Source organism: Scyliorhinus torazame, chromosome 12 (genome assembly GCF_047496885.1).
Source record: "Scyliorhinus torazame isolate Kashiwa2021f chromosome 12, sScyTor2.1, whole genome shotgun sequence".
Taxonomy (NCBI): Eukaryota; Metazoa; Chordata; class Chondrichthyes; order Carcharhiniformes; family Scyliorhinidae; genus Scyliorhinus; species Scyliorhinus torazame.
The window spans coordinates 89,943,855-89,965,341 of record NC_092718.1 but is presented as its reverse complement, the minus strand read 5'-3'; the positions used below and the strand labels follow the sequence as shown (position 1 = coordinate 89,965,341).

Sequence of the window (21,487 nt, the reverse complement as noted above, 5' to 3'; positions counted from 1 at the left end):
GGGTGGGAGAGAGAGAGAGTGTGTGAGACACAGTGGGTGGGAGAGAGAGAGAGTGTGTGAGACACAGTGGGTGGGAGAGAGAGAGTGTGTGAGACACAGTGGGTGGGAGAGAGAGAGAGTGTGTGAGACACAGTGTGTGGGAGAGAGAGAGTGTGTGAGACACAGTGGGTGGGTGGGAGAGAGAGTGTGTGAGACACAGTGGGTGGGAGAGAGAGAGAGCGTGTGAGACACAGTGGGTGGGTGGGAGAGAGAGTGTGTGAGACACAGTGGGTGGGAGAGAGAGAGTGTGTGAGACAGTGGGTGGGAGAGAGTGAGAGTGTGTGAGACACAGTGGGTGGGAGAGAGAGAGAGTGTGTGAGACACAGTGGGTGGGAGAGAGAGAGAGTGTGTGAGACACAGTGGGTGGGAGAGAGAGAGTGTGTGACACAGTGGGTGGGCGAGAGAGAGTGTGTGCAACAGTGGGTGGGAGAGAGAGAGAGTGTGAGACACAGTGGGTGGGAGAGAGAGTGTGTGAGACACAGTGGGTGGGAGAGAGAGAGAGTGTGTGAGACACAGTGGGTGGGAGAGAGAGAGTGTGTGAGACACAGTGGGTGGGAGAGAGAGAGAGTGTGTGAGACACAGTGGGTGGGAGAGAGAGAGAGTGTGTGAGACACAGTGGGTGGGAGAGAGAGAGTGTGTGAGACACAGTGGGTGGGAGAGAGAGAGAGTGTGTGAGACACAGTGGGTGGGAGAGAGAGAGTGTGTGAGACACAGTGGGTGGGAGAGAGAGAGTGTGTGTGAGACACAGTGGGTGGGAGAGAGAGAGAGTGTGTGAGACACAGTGGGTGGGAGAGAGAGAGTGTGTGAGACACAGTGGGTGGGAGAGAGAGAGAGTGTGTGAGACACAGTGGGTGGGAGAGAGAGAGTGTGTGAGACACTGGGTGGGAGAGAGAGAGAGTGTGTGAGACACAGTGGGTGGGAGAGAGAGTGTGTGTGAGACATAGTGGGTGGGAGAGAGAGAGAGTATGTGAGACACAGTGGGTGGGAGAGAGAGAGAGTGTGTGAGACACAGTGGGTGGGAGAGAGAGAGTGTGTGTGAGACACAGTGGGTGGGAGAGAGACAGTGTGTGTGAGACACAGTGGGTGGGAGAGAGAGAGTGTGTGAGACACAGTGGGTGGGAGAGAGAGTGTGTGAGACACAGTGGGTGGGAGAGAGAGAGTGTGTGAGACACAGTGGGTGGGAGAGAGAGTGTGTGTGAGACACAGTGGGTGGGAGAGAGAGTGTGTGAGACACAGTGGGTGGGAGAGAGAGAGTGCGTGAGACACAGTGGGTGGGAGAGAGAGAGAGTGTGTGAGACACAGTGGGTGGTAGAGAGAGAGAGTGTATGAGACACAGTGGCTGGGAGAGAGAGAGTGTGTGAGACACAGTGGGTGGGAGAGAGAGAGAGTGTGTGAGACACAGTGGGTGGGAGAGAGAGAGAGTGTGTGAGACACAGAGGGTGGGAGAGAGAGAGAGTGTGTGAGACACAGTGGGTGGGAGAGAGAGAGTGTGTGAGACACAGTGGGTGGGAGAGAGAGAGTGTGTGAGACACAGTGGGTGGGAGAGAGAGAGAGTGTGAGACACAGTGGGTGGGATAGAGAGAGTGTGTGAGACACAGTGGGTGGGAGAGAGAGAGAGTGTGTGAGACACAGTGGGTGGGAGAGAGAGAGTGTGTGAGACACAGTGGGTGGGAGAGAGAGAGTGTGAGACACAGTGGGTGGGAAAGAGAGTGTGTGAGTCACAGTTGGTGGGAGAGAGAGAGAGTGTGTGAGACACAGTGGGTGGGAGAGAGAGTGTGTGAGACACAGTGGGTGGGAGAGAGAGAGAGTGTGTGACACGGTGGGTGGGAGAGAGAGTGTGTGAGACACAGTGGGTGGGAGAGAGAGAGTGTGTGTGAGACACAGTGGGTGGGAGAGAGAGAGAGTGTGTGAGACACAGTGGGTGGGAGAGAGAGAGTGTGTGTGAGACAGTGGGTGGGAGAGAGAGAGAGTGTGAGACACAGTGGGTGGGAGAGAGAGAGTGTGTGACACGGTGGGTGGGAGAGAGAGTGTGTGAGACACAGTGGGTGGGAGAGAGAGAGTGTGTGAGACAGTGGCTGGGAGAGAGAGACAGTGTGTGAGACACAGTGGGTGGGAGAGAGAGAGAGTGTGTGAGACACAGTGGGTGGGAGAGAGAGAGAGTGTGTGAGACACAGTGGGTGGGAGAGAGAGAGTGTGTGAGACACAGTGGGTGGGAGAGAGAGAGAGTGTGTGAGACACAGTGGGTGGGAGAGAGAGAGAGTGTGTGAGACACAGTGGGTGGGAGAGAGAGAGTGTGTGAGACACAGTGGGTGGGAGAGAGAGAGTGTGTGAGACACAGTGGGTGGGAGAGAGAGAGAGTGTGTGAGACACAGTGGGTGGGAGAGAGAGAGTGTGTGAGACACAGTGGGTGGGTGGGAGAGAGAGTGTGTGAGACACAGTGGGTGGGAGAGAGAGAGCGTGTGAGACACAGTGGGTGGGAGAGAGAGAGAGTGTGTGAGACACAGTGGGTGGGAGAGAGAGAGAGTGTGTGAGACACAGTGGGTGGGAGAGAGAGAGTGTGTGAGACACAGTGGGTGGGAGAGAGAGCGTGAGACACAGTGGGTGGGAGAGAGAGAGAGTGTGTGAGACACAGTGGGTGGGAGAGAGAGAGTGTGTGAGACACAGTGGGTGGGTGGGAGAGAGAGTGTGTGAGACACAGTGGGTGGGAGAGAGAGAGAGTGTGTGAGACACAGTGGGTGGGAGAGAGAGAGTGTGTGACACAGTGGGTGGGCGAGAGAGAGTGTGTGTGAGACACAGTGGGTGGGAGAGAGAGAGTGTGTGAGACACAGTGGGTGGGAGAGAGAGAGAGTGTGTGAGACACAGTGGGTGGGAGAGAGAGAGAGTGTGTGAGACACAGTGGGTGGGAGAGAGAGAGTGTGTGAGACACAGTGGGTGGGAGAGAGAGAGAGTGTGTGAGACACAGTGGGTGGGAGAGAGAGTGTGTGAGACACAGTGGGTGGGAGAGAGAGAGAGTGTGTGAGACACAGTGGGTGGGAGAGAGAGAGAGTGGGAGAGAGAGAGAGTGTGTGAGACACAGTGGGTGGGAGAGAGAGAGTGTGTGAGACACAGTGGGTGGGAGAGAGAGAGAGTGTGTGAGACACAGTGGGTGGGAGAGAGAGAGTGTGTGAGACACAGTGGGTGGGAGAGAGAGAGAGTGTGTGAGACACAGTGGGTGGGAGAGAGAGAGAGTGTGTGAGACACAGTGGGTGGGAGAGAGAGAGTGTGTGAGACACAGTGGGTGGGAGAGAGAGAGAGTGTGTGAGACACAGTGTGTGGGAGAGAGAGAGTGTGTGAGACACAGTGGGTGGGTGGGAGAGAGAGTGTGTGAGACACAGTGGGTGGGAGAGAGAGAGAGCGTGTGAGACACAGTGGGTGGGTGGGAGAGAGAGTGTGTGAGACACAGTGGGTGGGAGAGAGAGAGTGTGTGAGACAGTGGGTGGGAGAGAGTGAGAGTGTGTGAGACACAGTGGGTGGGAGAGAGAGAGAGTGTGTGAGACACAGTGGGTGGGAGAGAGAGAGTGTGTGAGACACAGTGGGTGGGAGAGAGAGAGTGTGAGACACAGTGGGTGGGAAAGAGAGTGTGTGAGACACAGTTGGTGGGAGAGAGAGAGAGTGTGTGAGACACAGTGGGTGGGAGAGAGAGTGTGTGAGACACAGTGGGTGGGAGAGAGAGAGAGTGTGTGACACGGTGGGTGGGAGAGAGAGTGTGTGAGACACAGTGGGTGGGAGAGAGAGAGTGTGTGTGAGACACAGTGGGTGGGAGAGAGAGAGAGTGTGTGAGACACAGTGGGTGGGAGAGAGAGAGTGTGTGTGAGACAGTGGGTGGGAGAGAGAGAGAGTGTGAGACACAGTGGGTGGGAGAGAGAGAGTGTGTGACACGGTGGGTGGGAGAGAGAGTGTGTGAGACACAGTGGGTGGGAGAGAGAGAGTGTGTGAGACAGTGGCTGGGAGAGAGAGACAGTGTGTGAGACACAGTGGGTGGGAGAGAGAGAGAGTGTGTGAGACACAGTGGGTGGGAGAGAGAGAGAGTGTGTGAGACACAGTGGGTGGGAGAGAGAGAGTGTGTGAGACACAGTGGGTGGGAGAGAGAGAGAGTGTGTGAGACACAGTGGGTGGGAGAGAGAGAGAGTGTGTGAGACACAGTGGGTGGGAGAGAGAGAGTGTGTGAGACACAGTGGGTGGGAGAGAGAGAGTGTGTGAGACACAGTGGGTGGGAGAGAGAGAGAGTGTGTGAGACACAGTGGGTGGGAGAGAGAGAGTGTGTGAGACACAGTGGGTGGGTGGGAGAGAGAGTGTGTGAGACACAGTGGGTGGGAGAGAGAGAGCGTGTGAGACACAGTGGGTGGGAGAGAGAGAGAGTGTGTGAGACACAGTGGGTGGGAGAGAGAGAGAGTGTGTGAGACACAGTGGGTGGGAGAGAGAGAGTGTGTGAGACACAGTGGGTGGGAGAGAGAGCGTGAGACACAGTGGGTGGGAGAGAGAGAGAGTGTGTGAGACACAGTGGGTGGGAGAGAGAGAGTGTGTGAGACACAGTGGGTGGGTGGGAGAGAGAGTGTGTGAGACACAGTGGGTGGGAGAGAGAGAGAGTGTGTGAGACACAGTGGGTGGGAGAGAGAGAGTGTGTGACACAGTGGGTGGGCGAGAGAGAGTGTGTGTGAGACACAGTGGGTGGGAGAGAGAGAGTGTGTGAGACACAGTGGGTGGGAGAGAGAGAGAGTGTGTGAGACACAGTGGGTGGGAGAGAGAGAGAGTGTGTGAGACACAGTGGGTGGGAGAGAGAGAGTGTGTGAGACACAGTGGGTGGGAGAGAGAGAGAGTGTGTGAGACACAGTGGGTGGGAGAGAGAGTGTGTGAGACACAGTGGGTGGGAGAGAGAGAGAGTGTGTGAGACACAGTGGGTGGGAGAGAGAGAGAGTGTGTGAGACACAGTGGGTGGGAGAGAGAGAGTGTGTGAGACACAGTGGGTGGGAGAGAGAGAGAGTGTGTGAGACACAGTGGGTGGGAGAGAGAGAGTGTGTGAGACTCAGTGGGTGGGAGAGAGAGAGAGTGTGTGAGACACAGTGGGTGGGAGAGAGAGAGTGTGTGAGACACAGTGGGTGGGAGAGAGAGAGAGTGTGTGAGACACAGTGGGTGGGAGAGAGAGAGAGTGTGTGAGACACAGTGGGTGGGAGAGAGAGAGTGTGTGAGACACAGTGGGTGGGAGAGAGAGAGAGTGTGTGAGACACAGTGTGTGGGAGAGAGAGAGTGTGTGAGACACAGTGGGTGGGTGGGAGAGAGAGTGTGTGAGACACAGTGGGTGGGAGAGAGAGAGAGCGTGTGAGACACAGTGGGTGGGTGGGAGAGAGAGTGTGTGAGACACAGTGGGTGGGAGAGAGAGAGTGTGTGAGACAGTGGGTGGGAGAGAGTGAGAGTGTGTGAGACACAGTGGGTGGGAGAGAGAGAGAGTGTGTGAGACACAGTGGGTGGGAGAGAGAGAGAGTGTGTGAGACACAGTGGGTGGGAGAGAGAGAGTGTGTGACACAGTGGGTGGGCGAGAGAGAGTGTGTGAAACAGTGGGTGGGAGAGAGAGAGAGTGTGAGACACAGTGGGTGGGAGAGAGAGTGTGTGAGACACAGTGGGTGGGAGAGAGAGAGAGTGTGTGAGACACAGTGGGTGGGAGAGAGAGAGTGTGTGAGACACAGTGGGTGGGAGAGAGAGAGAGTGTGTGAGACACAGTGGGTGGGAGAGAGAGAGAGTGTGTGAGACACAGTGGGTGGGAGAGAGAGAGTGTGTGAGACACAGTGGGTGGGAGAGAGAGAGAGTGTGTGAGACACAGTGGGTGGGAGAGAGAGAGTGTGTGAGACAGAGTGGGTGGGAGAGAGAGAGTGTGTGTGAGACACAGTGGGTGGGAGAGAGAGAGAGTGTGTGAGACACAGTGGGTGGGAGAGAGAGAGTGTGTGAGACACAGTGGGTGGGAGAGAGAGAGTGTGTGAGACACAGTGGGTGGGAGAGAGAGAGTGTGTGAGACACTGGGTGGGAGAGAGAGAGAGTGTGTGAGACACAGTGGGTGGGAGAGAGAGTGTGTGTGAGACACAGTGGGTGGGAGAGAGAGAGAGTATGTGAGACACAGTGGGTGGGAGAGAGAGAGAGTGTGTGAGACACAGTGGGTGGGAGAGAGAGAGTGTGTGTGAGACACAGTGGGTGGGAGAGAGACAGTGTGTGTGAGACACAGTGGGTGGGAGAGAGAGAGTGTGTGAGACACAGTGGGTGGGAGAGAGAGTGTGTGAGACACAGTGGGTGGGAGAGAGAGAGTGTGTGAGACACAGTGGGTGGGAGAGAGAGTGTGTGTGAGACACAGTGGGTGGGAGAGAGAGTGTGTGAGACACAGTGGGTGGGAGAGAGAGAGTGCGTGAGACACAGTGGGTGGGAGAGAGAGAGAGTGTGTGAGACACAGTGGGTGGGAGAGAGAGAGAGTGTATGAGACACAGTGGCTGGGAGAGAGAGTGTGTGAGACACAGTGGGTGGGAGAGAGAGAGTGTGTGAGACACAGTGGGTGGGAGAGAGAGAGAGTGTGTGAGACACAGAGGGTGGGAGAGAGAGAGTGTGTGAGACACAGTGGGTGGGAGAGAGAGAGAGTGTGTGAGACACAGTGGGTGGGAGAGAGAGAGTGTGTGAGACACAGTGGGTGGGAGAGAGAGAGTGTGAGACACAGTGGGTGGGAAAGAGAGTGTGTGAGACACAGTTGGTGGGAGAGAGAGAGAGTGTGTGAGACACAGTGGGTGGGAGAGAGAGTGTGTGAGACACAGTGGGTGGGAGAGAGAGAGAGAGTGTGAGACACAGTGGGTGGGAGAGAGAGTGTGTGAGATACAGTGGGTGGGAGAGAGAGTGTGTGTGAGACAGAGTGGGTGGGAGAGAGAGAGTGTGAGACACAGTGGGTGGGAGAGAGAGTGTGTGTGAGACAGTGGGTGGGAGAGAGAGAGAGTGTGAGACACAGTGGGTGGGAGAGAGAGAGAGAGTGTGAGACACAGTGGGTGGGAGAGAGAGAGAGTGTGTGAGACACAGTGGGTGGGACAGAGAGTGTGAGACACAGTGGGTGGGAGAGAGAGAGTGTGTGAGACACAGTGGGTGTGAGAGAGAGAGAGTGTGAGACACAGTGGGTGGGAGAGAGAGAGAGAGTGTGAGACACTGGGTGGGAGAGACAGAGAGAGTGTGAGCCACTGGGTGGGAGAGAGAGAGAGAGTGTGAGACACAGTGGGTGGGAGAGAGAGAGAGTGTGTGAGACACAGTGGGTGGGAGAGAGAGAGAGTGTGTGAGACAGAGTGGGTGTGAGAGAGAGAGTGTGTGTGAGACACAGTGGGTGTGAGAGAGAGTGGGTGTGAGAGAGAGAGTGTGTGTGAGACACAGTGGGTGTGAGAGAGAGTGTGTGTGAGACACAGTGGGTGGGAGAGAGAGAGTGTGTGAGACACAGTGGGTGGGAGAGAGAGAGTGTGTAAGACACAGTGGGTGGGAGAGAGAGAGTGTGTGACACAGTGGGTGGGCGAGAGAGAGTGTGTGTGAGACACAGTGGGTGAGAGAGAGAGTGTGTGAGTCACAGTGGGTGGGAGAGAGAGAGAGTGTGTGAGACACAGTGGGTGGGAGAGAGAGAGAGTGTGTGAGACACAGTGGGTGGGAGAGCGAGAGTGTGTGACACAGTGGGTGGGCGAGAGAGAGTGTGTGTGAGACACAGCGGGTGGGAGAGAGAGAGAGTGTGTGAGACACAGTGGGTGGGAGAGAGAGAGAGTGTGAGACACAGTGGGTGGGAGAGAGAGTGTGTGAGACCCAGTGGGTGGGAGAGAGAGAGAGTGTGAGACACAGTGGGTGGGAGAGAGTGAGAGTGTGTGAGACACAGTGGGTGGGAGAGAGAGAGTGTGTGAGACAGTGGGTGGGAGAGAGTGAGAGTGTGTGACACGGTGGGTGGGAGAGAGAGAGAGTGTGTGAGACACAGTGGGTGGGAGAGAGAGAGAGTGTGTGACACGGTGGGTGGGAGAGAGAGTGTGAGACACAGTGGGTGGGAGAGAGAGAGTGTGTGAGACAGTGGGTGGGAGAGAGTGAGAGTGTGTGAGACACTGTGGGTGGGAGAGAGAGAGTGTGTGAGACACAGTGGGTGGGAGAGAGAGAGTGTGTGTGAGACACAGTGGGTGGGAGAGAGAGAGTGTGTGTGAGACACAGTGGGTGGGAGAGAGAGAGTGTGTGAGACACAGTGGGTGGGAGAGAGAGAGTGTGTGTGAGACAGTGGGTGGGAGAGAGAGAGAGCGTGAGACACAGTGGGTGGGAGAGAGAGAGTGTGTGACACGGTGGGTGGGAGAGAGAGAGTGTGTGAGACACAGTGGGTGGGAGAGAGAGTGTGAGACACAGTGGGTGGGAGAGAGAGAGAGTGTGTGAGACACAGTGGGTGGGACAGAGAGAGTGTGTGAGACACAGTGGGTGGGACAGAGAGTGTGAGACACAGTGGGTGGGAGAGAGAGAGTGTGTGAGACACAGTGGGTGTGAGAGAGAGAGAGTGTGAGACACAGTGGGTGGGAGAGAGAGAGAGAGTGTGAGACACTGGGTGGGAGAGAGAGAGAGAGTGTGAGACACTGGGTGGGAGAGAGAGAGAGAGTGTGAGACACAGTGGGTGGGAGAGAGAGAGAGTGTGTGAGACACAGTGGGTGGGAGAGAGAGAGAGTGTGTGAGACAGAGTGGGTGTGAGAGAGAGAGTGTGTGTGAGACACAGTGGGTGTGAGAGAGAGTGTGTGTGAGACACAGTGGGTGGGAGAGAGAGAGTGTGTGAGACACAGTGGGTGGGAGAGAGAGAGAGTGTGTAAGACACAGTGGGTGGGAGAGAGAGAGTGTGTGACACAGTGGGTGGGCGAGAGAGAGTGTGTGTGAGACACAGTGGGTGAGAGAGAGAGTGTGTGAGTCACAGTGGGTGGGAGAGAGAGAGAGTGTGTGAGACACAGTGGGTGGGAGAGAGAGAGAGTGTGTGAGACACAGTGGGTGGGAGAGCGAGAGTGTGTGACACAGTGGGTGGGCGAGAGAGAGTGTGTGTGAGACACAGCGGGTGGGAGAGAGAGAGAGTGTGTGAGACACAGTGGGTGGGAGAGAGAGAGAGTGTGAGACACAGTGGGTGGGAGAGAGAGTGTGTGAGACACAGTGGGTGGGAGAGAGAGAGAGTGTGAGACACAGTGGGTGGGAGAGAGTGAGAGTGTGTGAGACACAGTGGGTGGGAGAGAGAGAGTGTGTGAGACAGTGGGTGGGAGAGAGTGAGAGTGTGTGACACGGTGGGTGGGAGAGAGAGAGAGTGTGTGAGACACAGTGGGTGGGAGAGAGAGAGAGTGTGTGACACGGTGGGTGGGAGAGAGTGTGTGAGACACAGTGGGTGGGAGAGAGAGAGTGTGTGAGACAGTGGGTGGGAGAGAGTGAGAGTATGTGAGACACTGTGGGTGGGAGAGAGAGAGTGTGTGAGACACAGTGGGTGGGAGAGAGAGAGTGTGTGTGAGACACAGTGGGTGGGAGAGAGAGAGTGTGTGTGAGACACAGTGGGTGGGAGAGAGAGAGTGTGTGAGACACAGTGGGTGGGAGAGAGAGAGTGTGTGTGAGACAGTGGGTGGGAGAGAGAGAGAGCGTGAGACACAGTGGGTGGGAGAGAGAGAGTGTGTGACACGGTGGGTGGGAGAGAGAGAGTGTGTGAGACACAGTGGGTGGGAGAGAGAGTGTGAGACACAGTGGGTGGGAGAGAGAGACAGTGTGTGAGACACAGTGGGTGGGACAGAGAGAGTGTGTGAGACACAGTGGGTGGGAGAGAGAGAGTGTGTGAGACACAGTGGGTGGGAGAGAGAGCGAGTGTGTGAGACACAGTGGGTGGGAGAGAGAGAGTGTGTGAGACACAGTGGGTGGGAGAGAGAGAGTGTGAGACACAGTGGGTGGGAAAGAGAGTGTGTGAGACACAGTTGGTGGGAGAGAGAGAGAGTGTGTGAGACACAGTGGGTGGGAGAGAGAGTGTGTGAGACACAGTGGGTGGGAGAGAGCGAGAGAGTGTGAGACACAGTGGGTGGGAGAGAGAGTGTGTGAGACACAGTGGGTGGGAGAGAGAGTGTGTGTGAGACACAGTGGGTGGGAGAGAGAGAGAGTGTGAGACACAGTGGCTGGGAGAGAGAGTGTGTGTGAGACAGTGGGTGGGGGAGAGAGAGAGTGTGAGACACCGTGGGTGGGAGAGAGAGAGAGAGTGTGAGACACAGTGGGTGGGAGAGAGAGAGAGTGTGTGAGACACAGTGGGTGGGAGAGAGAGTGTGAGACACAGTGGGTGGGAGAGAGAGTGTGTGAGACACAGTGGGTGTGAGAGAGAGGGAGTGTGAGACACAGTGGGTGGGAGAGAGAGAGAGAGTGTGAGACACTGGGTGGGAGAGAGAGAGAGAGTGTGAGACACTGGGTGGGAGAGAGAGAGAGAGTGTGAGACACAGTGGGTGGGAGAGAGAGAGAGTGTGTGAGACACAGTGGGTGGGAGAGAGAGAGAGAGTGTGAGACACAGTGGGTGGGAGAGAGAGAGTGTGTGAGACACAGTGGGTGGGAGAGAGAGTGTGTGTGAGACACAGTGGGTGGGAGAGAGAGAGTGTGTGACACGGTGGGTGGGAGAGAGAGAGTGTGTGAGACACAGTGGGTGGGAGAGAGAGTGTGAGACACAGTGGGTGGGAGAGAGAGAGAGTGTGTGAGACACAGTGGGTGGGACAGAGAAAGTGTGTGAGACACAGTGGGTGGGACAGAGAGTGTGAGACACAGTGGGTGGGAGAGAGAGAGTGTGTGAGACACAGTGGGTGTGAGAGAGAGAGAGTGTGAGACACAGTGGGTGGGAGAGAGAGAGAGAGTGTGAGACACTGGGTGGGAGAGAGAGAGAGAGTGTGAGACACTGGGTGGGAGAGAGAGAGAGAGTGTGAGACACAGTGGGTGGGAGAGAGAGAGAGTGTGTGAGACACAGTGGGTGGGAGAGAGAGAGAGTGTGTGAGACAGAGTGGGTGTGAGAGAGAGAGTGTGTGTGAGACACAGTGGGTGTGAGAGAGAGTGTGTGTGAGACACAGTGGGTGGGAGAGAGAGAGTGTGTGAGACACAGTGGGTGGGAGAGAGAGAGAGTGTGTAAGACACAGTGGGTGGGAGAGAGAGAGTGTGTGACACAGTGGGTGGGCGAGAGAAAGTGTGTGTGAGACACAGTGGGTGAGAGAGAGAGTGTGTGAGTCACAGTGGGTGGGAAAGAGAGAGAGTGTGTGAGACACAGTGGGTGGGAGAGAGAGAGAGTGTGTGAGACACAGTGGGTGGGAGAGCGAGAGTGTGTGACACAGTGGGTGGGCGAGAGAGAGTGTGTGTGAGACACAGCGGGTGGGAGAGAGAGAGAGTGTGTGAGACACAGTGGGTGGGAGAGAGAGAGAGTGTGAGACACAGTGGGTGGGAGAGAGAGTGTGTGAGACACAGTGGGTGGGAGAGAGAGAGAGTGTGAGACACAGTGGGTGGGAGAGAGTGAGAGTGTGTGAGACACAGTGGGTGGGAGAGAGAGTGTGTGTGAGACAGTGGGTGGGAGAGAGTGAGAGTGTGTGACACGGTGGGTGGGAGAGAGAGAGAGTGTGTGAGACACAGTGGGTGGGAGAGAGAGAGTGTGTGACACGGTGGGTGGGAGAGAGTGTGTGAGACACAGTGGGTGGGAGAGAGAGAGTGTGTGAGACAGTGGGTGGGAGAGAGTGAGAGTGTGTGAGACACTGTGGGTGGGAGAGAGAGAGTGTGTGAGACACAGTGGGTGGGAGAGAGAGAGTGTGTGTGAGACACAGTGGGTGGGAGAGAGAGAGTGTGTGTGAGACACAGTGGGTGGGAGAGAGAGAGTGTGTGAGACACAGTGGGTGGGAGAGAGACAGTGTGTGTGAGACAGTGGGTGGGAGAGAGAGAGAGCGTGAGACACAGTGGGTGGGAGAGAGAGAGTGTGTGACACGGTGGGTGGGAGAGAGAGAGTGTGTGAGACACAGTGGGTGGGAGAGAGAGTGTGAGACACAGTGGGTGGGAGAGAGAGAGAGTGTGTGAGACACAGTGGGTGGGACAGAGAGAGTGTGTGAGACACAGTGGGTGGGAGAGAGAGAGTGTGTGAGACACAGTGGGTGGGAGAGAGAGAGTGTGTGTGAGACACAGTGGGTGGGAGAGAGAGAGTGTGTGAGACACAGTGGTTGGGAGAGAGAGAGTGTGAGACACAGTGGGTGGGAAAGAGAGTGTGTGAGACACAGTTGGTGGGAGAGAGAGAGAGTGTGTGAGACACAGTGGGTGGGAGAGAGAGTGTGTGAGACACAGTGGGTGGGAGAGAGCGAGAGAGTGTGAGACACAGTGGGTGGGAGAGAGAGTGTGTGAGACACAGTGGGTGGGAGAGAGAGTGTGTGTGAGACACAGTGGGTGGGAGAGAGAGAGAGTGTGAGACACAGTGGCTGGGAGAGAGAGTGTGTGTGAGACAGTGGGTGGGGGAGAGAGAGAGTGTGAGACACCGTGGGTGGGAGAGAGAGAGAGAGTGTGAGACACAGTGGGTGGGAGAGAGAGAGAGTGTGTGAGACACAGTGGGTGGGAGAGAGAGTGTGAGACACAGTGGGTGGGAGAGAGAGAGTGTGTGAGACACAGTGGGTGTGAGAGAGAGGGAGTGTGAGACACAGTGGGTGGGAGAGAGAGAGAGAGTGTGAGACACTGGGTGGGAGAGAGAGAGAGAGTGTGAGACACTGGGTGGGAGAGAGAGAGAGAGTGTGAGACACAGTGGGTGGGAGAGAGAGAGAGTGTGTGAGACACAGTGGGTGGGAGAGAGAGAGAGAGTGTGAGACACAGTGGGTGGGAGAGAGAGAGTGTGTGAGACACAGTGGGTGGGAGAGAGAGTGTGTGTGAGACACAGTGGGTGGGGGAGAGAGTGTGTGAGACACAGTGGGTGGGAGAGAGAGAGAGAGTGTGAGACACAGTGGGTGGGAGAGAGAGAGTGTGTGAGACACAGTGGGTGGGAGAGAGAGAGTGTGTGAGACACAGTGGGTGGGAGAGAGAGAGTGTGTGAGACACAGTGGGTGGGAGAGAGAGTGTGTGAGACACAGTGGGTGGGAGAGAGAGAGAGTGTGTGAGACACAGTGGGTGGGAGAGAGAGAGTGTGTGAGACACAGTGGGTGGGAGAGAGAGAGTGTGAGACACAGTGGGTGGGAAAGAGAGTGTGTGAGACACAGTTGGTGGGAGAGAGAGAGAGTGTGTGAGACACAGTGGGTGGGAGAGAGAGTGTGTGAGACACAGTGGGTGGGAGAGAGCGAGAGAGTGTGAGACACAGTGGGTGGGAGAGAGAGTGTGTGAGACACAGTGGGTGGGAGAGAGAGTGTGTGTGAGACACAGTGGGTGGGAGAGAGAGAGAGTGTGAGACACAGTGGGTGGGAGAGAGAGTGTGTGTGAGACAGTGGGTGGGGGAGAGAGATTGTGAGACACAGTGGGTGGGAGAGAGAGAGAGAGTGTGAGACACAGTGGGTGGGAGAGAGAGAGTGTGTGAGACACAGTGGGTGGGAGAGAGAGTGTGAGACACAGTGGGTGGGAGAGAGAGAGTGTGTGAGACACAGTGGGTGTGAGAGAGAGAGAGTGTGAGACACAGTGGGTGGGAGAGAGAGAGAGAGTGTGAGACACTGGGTGGGAGAGAGAGAGAGTGTGAGACACTGGGTGGGAGAGAGAGTGTGAGACACAGTGGGTGGGAGAGAGAGAGAGTGTGAGACACAGTGGGTGGGAGAGAGAGAGAGTGTGTGAGACACAGTGGGTGGGAGAGAGAGTGTGTGAGACACAGTGGGTGTGAGAGAGAGAGTGTGTGAGACACAGTGGGTGGGAGAGAGAGAGAGAGTGTGAGACACAGTGGGTGGGAGAGAGAGAGTGTGTGAGACACAGTGGGTGGGAGAGAGAGAGTGTGTGAGACACAGTGGGTGGGAGAGAGAGAGTGTGTGAGACACAGTGGGTGGGAGAGAGAGTGTGTGAGACACAGTGGGTGGGAGAGAGAGAGAGTGTGTGAGACACAGTGGGTGGGAGAGAGAGAGAGTGTATGAGACACAGTGGGTGGGAGAGAGAGTGTGTGAGACACAGTGGGTGGGAGAGAGAGAGAGTGTGTGAGACACAGTGGGTGGGAGAGAGAGAGAGTGTGTGAGACACAGTGGGTGGGAGAGAGAGAGAGTGTGTGAGACACAGTGGGTGGGAGAGAGAGAGTGTGTGAGACACAGTGGGTGGGAGAGAGAGAGTGTGTGAGACACCGTGGGTGGGAGAGAGAGAGAGTGTGAGACACAGTGGGTGGGAGAGAGAGAGTGTGTGAGACACAGTGGGTGGGAGAGAGAGAGAGTGTGTGAGACACAGTGGGTGGCAGAGAGAGAGTGTGTGAGACACAGTGGGTGGGAGAGAGAGAGTGTGAGACACAGTGGGTGGGAAAGAGAGTGTGTGAGACACAGTTGGTGGGAGAGAGAGAGTGTGTGAGACACAGTGGGTGGGAGAGAGAGTGTGTGAGACACAGTGGGTGGGAGAGAGCGAGAGAGTGTGAGACACAGTGGGTGGGAGAGAGAGTGTGTGTGAGACAGTGGGTGGGGGAGAGAGAGAGTGTGAGACACAGTGGGTGGGAGAGAGAGAGAGAGTGTGAGACACAGTGGGTGGGAGAGAGAGAGAGTGTGTGAGACACAGTGGGTGGGAGAGAGAGTGTGAGACACAGTGGGTGGGAGAGAGAGTGTGTGAGACACAGTGGGTGTGAGAGAGAGAGAGTGTGAGACCCTGGGTGGGAGAGAGAGAGAGAGTGTGAGACACAGTGGGTGGGAGAGAGAGAGAGTGTGTGAGACACAGTGGGTGGGAGAGAGAGAGAGTGTGTGAGACACAGTGGGTGTGAGAGAGAGAGTGTGTGAGACACAATGGGTGGGAGAGAGAGAGAGTGTGAGACACAGTGGGTGGGAGAGAGAGAGTGTGTGAGACACAGTGGGTGGGAGAGAGAGAGAGAGTGTGAGACACAGTGGGTGGGAGAGAGAGCGAGTGTGAGACACTGGGTGGGAGAGAGAGAGAGTGTGTGAGTCACAGTGGGTGGGAGAGAGAGAGTGTGTGAGACACAGTGGGAGAGAGAGAGAGAGTGTGTGAGACACAGTGGGAGAGAGAGAGAGAGAGTGTGTGAGACACTGGGTGGGAGAGAGAGAGTGTGTGTGAGACACAGTGGGTGGGAGAGAGAGAGTGTGTGAGACACAGTGGGAGAGAGAGAGAGAGTGTGTGAGACACAGTGGGAGAGAGAGAGAGAGTGTGTGAGACACAGTGGGAGAGAGAGAGAGAGTGTGAGACACAGTGGGTGGGAGTCTCTCAGCCCTGGGCCGGGACGGAGAATTCCCGCGACCGGGCCACGCCACCCTGAAGCCGGCACGTGATTCTTGGCGCCGGCGTGGTTGGCCAGTCGCGGGCCACTCTATGCGGCTGCCCCGCCGATTCTCAGGCCGAACGGCCGTCGTTGAAAGGCTGAGTCCCGGCAGCGCCGTCCACACCTGCTCTCTGCCGGCAGGAACACGGCGTGGAAGGGTCGGGCCATCCTCTCTGGCTGGGGGACCCATTTTCTACGCGCCAGCCCCTGTAGTCCTGCGCTATGTTGCGTCGGGGCCGGCACATTGAAGGAAGCCACTGTGCATGCGTGCGTTGGCGCCAGTGCCACTGTGCATGCGTGCGTTGGCGCCAGTGCCACTGTGCATGCGTGCGTTGGCGCCAGTGCCACTGCGCATGCGCGGATCACGCGGCGCCCAGTTCGCACCAGGATCAGCAGCTGGAGTGGCGTCAACCGCTCCAGTGCCATGCCGGCCCCCTGTAGGGGCCAGAATTAGTCCTGGGAGTGGCCCGTTCATGCCATCGTAAATCGCGACGGCATTTACGACAGCGTGGACTCTCTCCCGCGGGATGAGAGAATCCCTCCCAATGAGTGGGAGAGCGTGAGAGAGACACGTGGGGTTGGATTCTCCAATAATGGGGCTATGTCCCCACATGGCGTGAAAAGCGGCGCCAACTACTCCAGCGTCTCTGGTCCCCGATAATGGGGAATGCTCCCCTTCCTTGGAGGCGAGGCCGGAGTGGTCCCCGCAGCTCCAGCCGGCGCGGAATGGCCGGCATGATTCCGTGCATGCGCGGGCGTTCTCTTCTCCACGCCGGCCCCTGGGCAATATGGCAGAGCCCGACAGGTGCCTGTCTCAGAGGGACATGGGCCCCCGCGGACCCAGCCTGCCCGCCAATTGGTAGGCCCCGATCACGGGCCAGGGACCCCCACCGGGGACTGCTTTAGCACAGGGCTAAATCGCTGGCTTTTAAAGCAGACCAAGGCAGGCCAGCAGCACGGTTCAATTCCCATAACAGCCTCCCCAAACAGGCGCCGGAATGTGGCGACTAGGGGCTTTTCACAGTAACTTCATTTGAAGCCTACTCGTGACAATAAGCGATTTTCATTTCATTTTTTCATCACCCCCCCCCCCCCCCTCCCCCGCCCCCCCTCCACCACAGGCCCCGCAGACACACCTTCCAGGTCCCGCTGTGTGGGACCTGAGTAACCCACGCCGGCAGGACTCGGCTGAACTCGGTGGCCACTCGGCCCCCGTCCGGCACGGTGGAAATCCCGCGGTCGCCTGAGATTCGGCGGGGGAGAATCAGGAAGCCGGCGGGGCGGGGCACGATTCTCACCCTGGGGCATAGGGTCAGAGAATCCCGAACAGGGTGAGTGCGAGAGATAGAGTGAGAGAGAGTGTGTGAGGCACAGAGTGGAGGGAGAGAATGTGGTGAGACACAGGTTGAGTGGGAAAGAAAGTGAGAGTGTGTAAGACAGAGTGGGAGAGAGCGAGAAAGAGTGTGAGACACAATGAGTTGGGGGAGAGAGAGTGTGTGAGACACAGGGGGCTGGATTCTCCATTTGGGAGGCTAAGTCCCCACTCCGGTGTGAAAATGGTGGTGTTTAACGCGAGGAAACCTGGTGCAAAATGGCCACCGATTCCCCGTTTTGCTGGGGGCGAGCAGGGAGGCAGCGTAGAGCTCGCAGCTCTAGCTGCCAATACGGCCCTGAGCATTTCCGGATCCATGGCCACGCATGCGGACGGCAGCGGCCTGCAGCAGCCACGCCGTGCTTCATGGCGGACTCAGCCGCGGACCAGGACCCCCAAAATAATCCCCCCCTTCGGCCGCTCGCATGCCCTGGACCGCCCACCCACAGTGCCCCATCCCCGAATGAAGCCCCTGCCCACGGATTGTGGCGCCACACTAACCCGCGCATGGGCGGGGGACTTCCTCAACACGCCGGCCCCGACGCAACATGGCGCGGGGGTTCAGGGGCTGGGCGCTTAACAAAACAGGGCCGGGGCTGGAGAGGCTGGCCCGCCGATCGGTGGCCCCCCCGGTGAAGGAGGCGCCGCCCCCCCCCCCCCCCCCCCATAGGCCGTCCCCCAACCCTGCGTGCAGAGTTCCTGCCGGCTGCAGGCAGGTGTGAATGGCACCGGCGACCGCTCGGCCAATCAAGGTCGGAGAATCGGCGGCACGGCCACGGACAGCGGCCCGCGACCGGCGCCGCGCCGATTCTCCACTCCTCGGAGAACCACATGCATGCGTCGGGGCAGCATGGCGCAGTTGCGCCGATTCTCCGGCCCGGCGTGGGGCTCGGAGAATCCCGCCCACAGAGTGAGTGGGGGGTGAAAGAGAATGTGTGAGGCAAGAGTGAGTGGAGGAGAGAGCGAGAGAGTGAGTGAGACAGAATGAGAGGGTGTGAGAGAGAGAGAGAGTGTGAGACAGTGAATGGAGGAGAGAGAGAGAGTGAGAGCACCAATAAGGTAAGGACTGAGAGGAAACAAAAAAACCACGTGAGCGAGCAGGGTTGACAGACAGCAAACCCGAGGCACAAAATTAATGATCCTGAGTGAGAGGACCTGTGATGAAAGCTTTGCAGACACATGTTCCAATGGGTACAGTGAAAATAAGCAGCAGTTCAGGGGATGTCTGACCCTGAACACTCGGTTTAGTTTCACATTGCAGTCCCTGAACATTAACACAACTCTGCGTTGAAGGTGTCAAACTCACCCCAAGAGGCTCCAGCACAGAGCAGCAACAGGAAGATGCACCCTCTCATTGTCTTGTGGGTCTTGTGGTGTGTTACACACACTGACAATCCTGCAGATGTACAGTGTCCCAACACAATGCTGCAGGTTTATTTATTGGGAAGTACTGACAAATCCCCAATGGTGTTGCGACTTGCGAAACTCCCAACAGCTCAGGCAGGGGGTGTTACAATATCCCAATAACTTGGTGAGTTTACAAAACTCCCCACAGAGTTGTGATTACCAAATTCACAGCAGCCCAGAAAGACTTGCATTGATGGGGTTGTAATGGGAAAGACAAGAGAGGGAAAGGGTAGATATTTAATATTCCTGGCCACCACCTATCAGGACTCGGAGAAGGGAAAGAGGAGCCCAGGAGAAAGGAATAGTTCAGACCAGTATTCTACTTTTCCCGTTTCACTGCTTTTTCCTTTTGGGAGGGGACCTGGGAGTTGGGGGAAGATGATAAGCAGGGCTTGTTGCGCCCATTGAAATTGGCCGGTACGATGTTGTGGCATCAAAGAGACGTGGCTGCAAGGGGATCAGGGCTGGGATCTAAATATACAAGGATATGTATCCTATCGAAAAGACAGGCAGAGGGGCAAAGAGGGCGGGGTTCCATTGTCAGTAAGGAATGAAGTTAAATCGATAGCAAGAAGCAATATAGAATCAGAAGGCATAGAATCTCTGTGGGTAGAGTTGAGGAATCGCAAAGGTAAAAAGACCCCGATGGGAGTTATGTACAGGCCCCCTAGCAGTAGTCAGGAGGTGAGGCAGAAAATACATCAGGAGATAGAAAAGGCATGTAAAAAAGGCAATATTACAATAATCCTGGGCGACTTCAATATGCACGTGGACTGGGAAAATCAGGTTGGTAGTGGATCCCAAGAAAAGGAATTTGTGCAATGTTAAAGAGATGTTTTTTTGGAGCAGCTTGTGGTCGAGCCCACTAGGGAACAGCCAATTCTGGATTTAGTGATGTGTAATGAGGTAGACTTGATTAGGGATCTTAAGGTGAAGCAACCCTTAGGGAACAGTGACCACAATATGATAGAATTTACCCTGCAGTTTGAGAGGGAGAAGCTGGAGTCAGATGTAAAGGTATTACAATTAAATAAGGGTAACTACAAAGACATGAGGGAGGAGCTGGCCAGAATTGATTGGAAAAGGAGACTAGCAGGGAAGACAGTGGAACAGCAATGGCAGGAGTTTTTGGGGGTTATTCGAGAGGCACAGCAGAAATTCATCCCAAGAAGGAGGAAACCTGTTAAGGGCAGGACAAGGCATCCATGGTTGATGAGGGATGAGGAGGACTGCATAAAAGCAAAAGAAAAAGCATACAAAATGGCAAGGATTAGGAAATCATTTAAAAGCAAGCAGAGGGCAACTAAAAAAGCAATAAGGGGAGAGAAGATGAAATATGAGTGCAAGTTAGCTAGTAATATAAAAGAAGATAAGAAGAATTTCTTTCAATATATAAAAGGTAAGATAGAGGCAAAAATAGACATTGGACCACTGAAAAACATGGCTGGAGAAGTAATAACAGGAAACAAAGAAATGGCAGACGAACTGAATAGTTATTTTGCATCAGTCTTCACGGTGGAAGACACCAGGGGGATGCCAGAGTTCCAGGAGAATCAGGGGGCAGAGGTGAGTGCAGTGGCCATGACTAAGGAGAAGGTTCTGGGGAAACTGAAAGGTCTGAAGGTGGATAAGTCACCTGGACCGGATGGTCTGCACCCTAGGGTCCTAAAAGAGATAGCTGAGGAGATTGTGGAGGCATTGGTGATGATCTTTCAGGAATCACTGGAGGCAGGAAGGATCCCAGAGGACTGGAAAGTGGCTAATGTAACACCGCTGTTCAAGAAGGGAGGGAGGCAGAAGACGGGAAATTATAGGCCGGTTAGCCTGACTTCAGTCATTGGTAAGATTTTAGAGTTATTAAAGATGAGAGCGCAAAGGACTTGGAAGTGCATGTTAAAATAGGACTGAGTCAGCAAGGCTTTGTCAAAGGGAGCTCGTGTCTGACAAATCTGTTCGAGTTCTTTGAGGAGGTAACAAGGAAGTTAGTCAATATGGGGAAGAGCGAGTTATTTGTGGTTCAGGCGAGAGGTCAGGAGAGGCGACTGGGGGAATTGCTGTTCAGAGTGGTAGGGGGCAGTTTCAGGTACCTGGGTATCCAAGTGGCGATGGATTGGGACAGGCTACATAGATTGAACTTGGCCCGGTTGGTGGACCAGATGAAGGAGGATTTCCGGAGACGGGATGCGCTCCCGTTGTCTCTGGCGGGTAGAGTGCAGTCGGTAAAAATGATGGTCCTCCCAACGTTCTTATTCGTCTTCCAATGCCTCTCCATCTTCATCCCGCGGTCCTTTTTTGAGCGGATCAATAAGATTATCATGGGCTTTGTGTGGGGGGCAAGCCCCCGCGGGTGAAGAGGGCAATGCTCGAGCGGAGTCGGGGGGATGGAGGGCTGGCACTGCCGAATTTCAGCAATTATTACTGGGCGGCTAATATAGCCATGGTTAGGAGGCGGCTGGTGGGGGGTGAGCCGGCGTGGATGCGCATGGAGGCGGCTTCTTGTCAGGGCACAAGTTTGGGGGCGTTGGTAACAGCGCCCCTGCCGTTCCCGACGGTGCGGTACTCCACCAGTCCAGTGGTAGTTATGGCCCTGAGAGTCTGGGGCAATGGAGGAAACATGTGGGGGCAGAGGGGGTGTTGGTGTGGTCCCCAGTCTGCGATAACCATCGGTTTGCCCCGGGGAGGATGGATGGGGGGTTGCGAATTTGGCGGAGAGCGGGGATTGAGAGGATGGGGGACTTGTTCTTGGAAGGAAGCTTCCCGAGTCTGAGGGCGCTGGAGGAGTAGTTTGCATTGGCGGGGGGAAATGAATTCCGATATTTACAGGTACGGGACTTTCTGCGTAGACAGGTACCAACCTTCCCACTGCTGCCGCTAAGGGGGATTCAGGATAGGGTGGTCTCTAGAGGATGGATAGGGGAGGGGAGCGTCTCGGACATATATAGAGATGGGTTCGGAGGAGACGCAGACCGAGGAGCTGAAGCGAAAGTGGGAGGAGGAGCTGGGGGGAGAGATAGATGAGGGCCTCTGGGCGGACGCGTTAGGAAGGGTCAATGCGACCACAACATGTGCCAGGCTGAGCCTGATCCAATTTAAGGTTGTTCACCGGGCGCACATGACAGTGGCCCGGATGAGCAGATTCTTTGGGGTGGAGGATAGGTGTGCGAAGTGTGTGGGAGGGCCAGCGAACCATGTCCATATGTTCTGGGCATGCCCTAAACTGAGGGGATTTTGGCAGGGGTTTG

At 56.0% G+C, this 21,487-nt stretch overlaps 1 protein-coding gene across 1 annotated transcript in view; it reads right to left on the bottom strand.

Annotated features, from left to right (window-relative positions):
* LOC140387209 (fish-egg lectin-like) overlaps positions 1-18,274 on the bottom strand; it is a 59,996-nt gene extending 41,722 nt beyond the window's left edge. Inside the window, exon 1 of the mRNA XM_072470190.1 lies at positions 18,145-18,274. Coding sequence (XP_072326291.1) covers positions 18,145-18,193 — 49 coding nt within the window. The 5' untranslated portion in view covers positions 18,194-18,274. The remainder of the gene's footprint in view (positions 1-18,144) is intronic.
* Between the last annotated feature and the right edge of the window lie 3,213 nt (positions 18,275-21,487).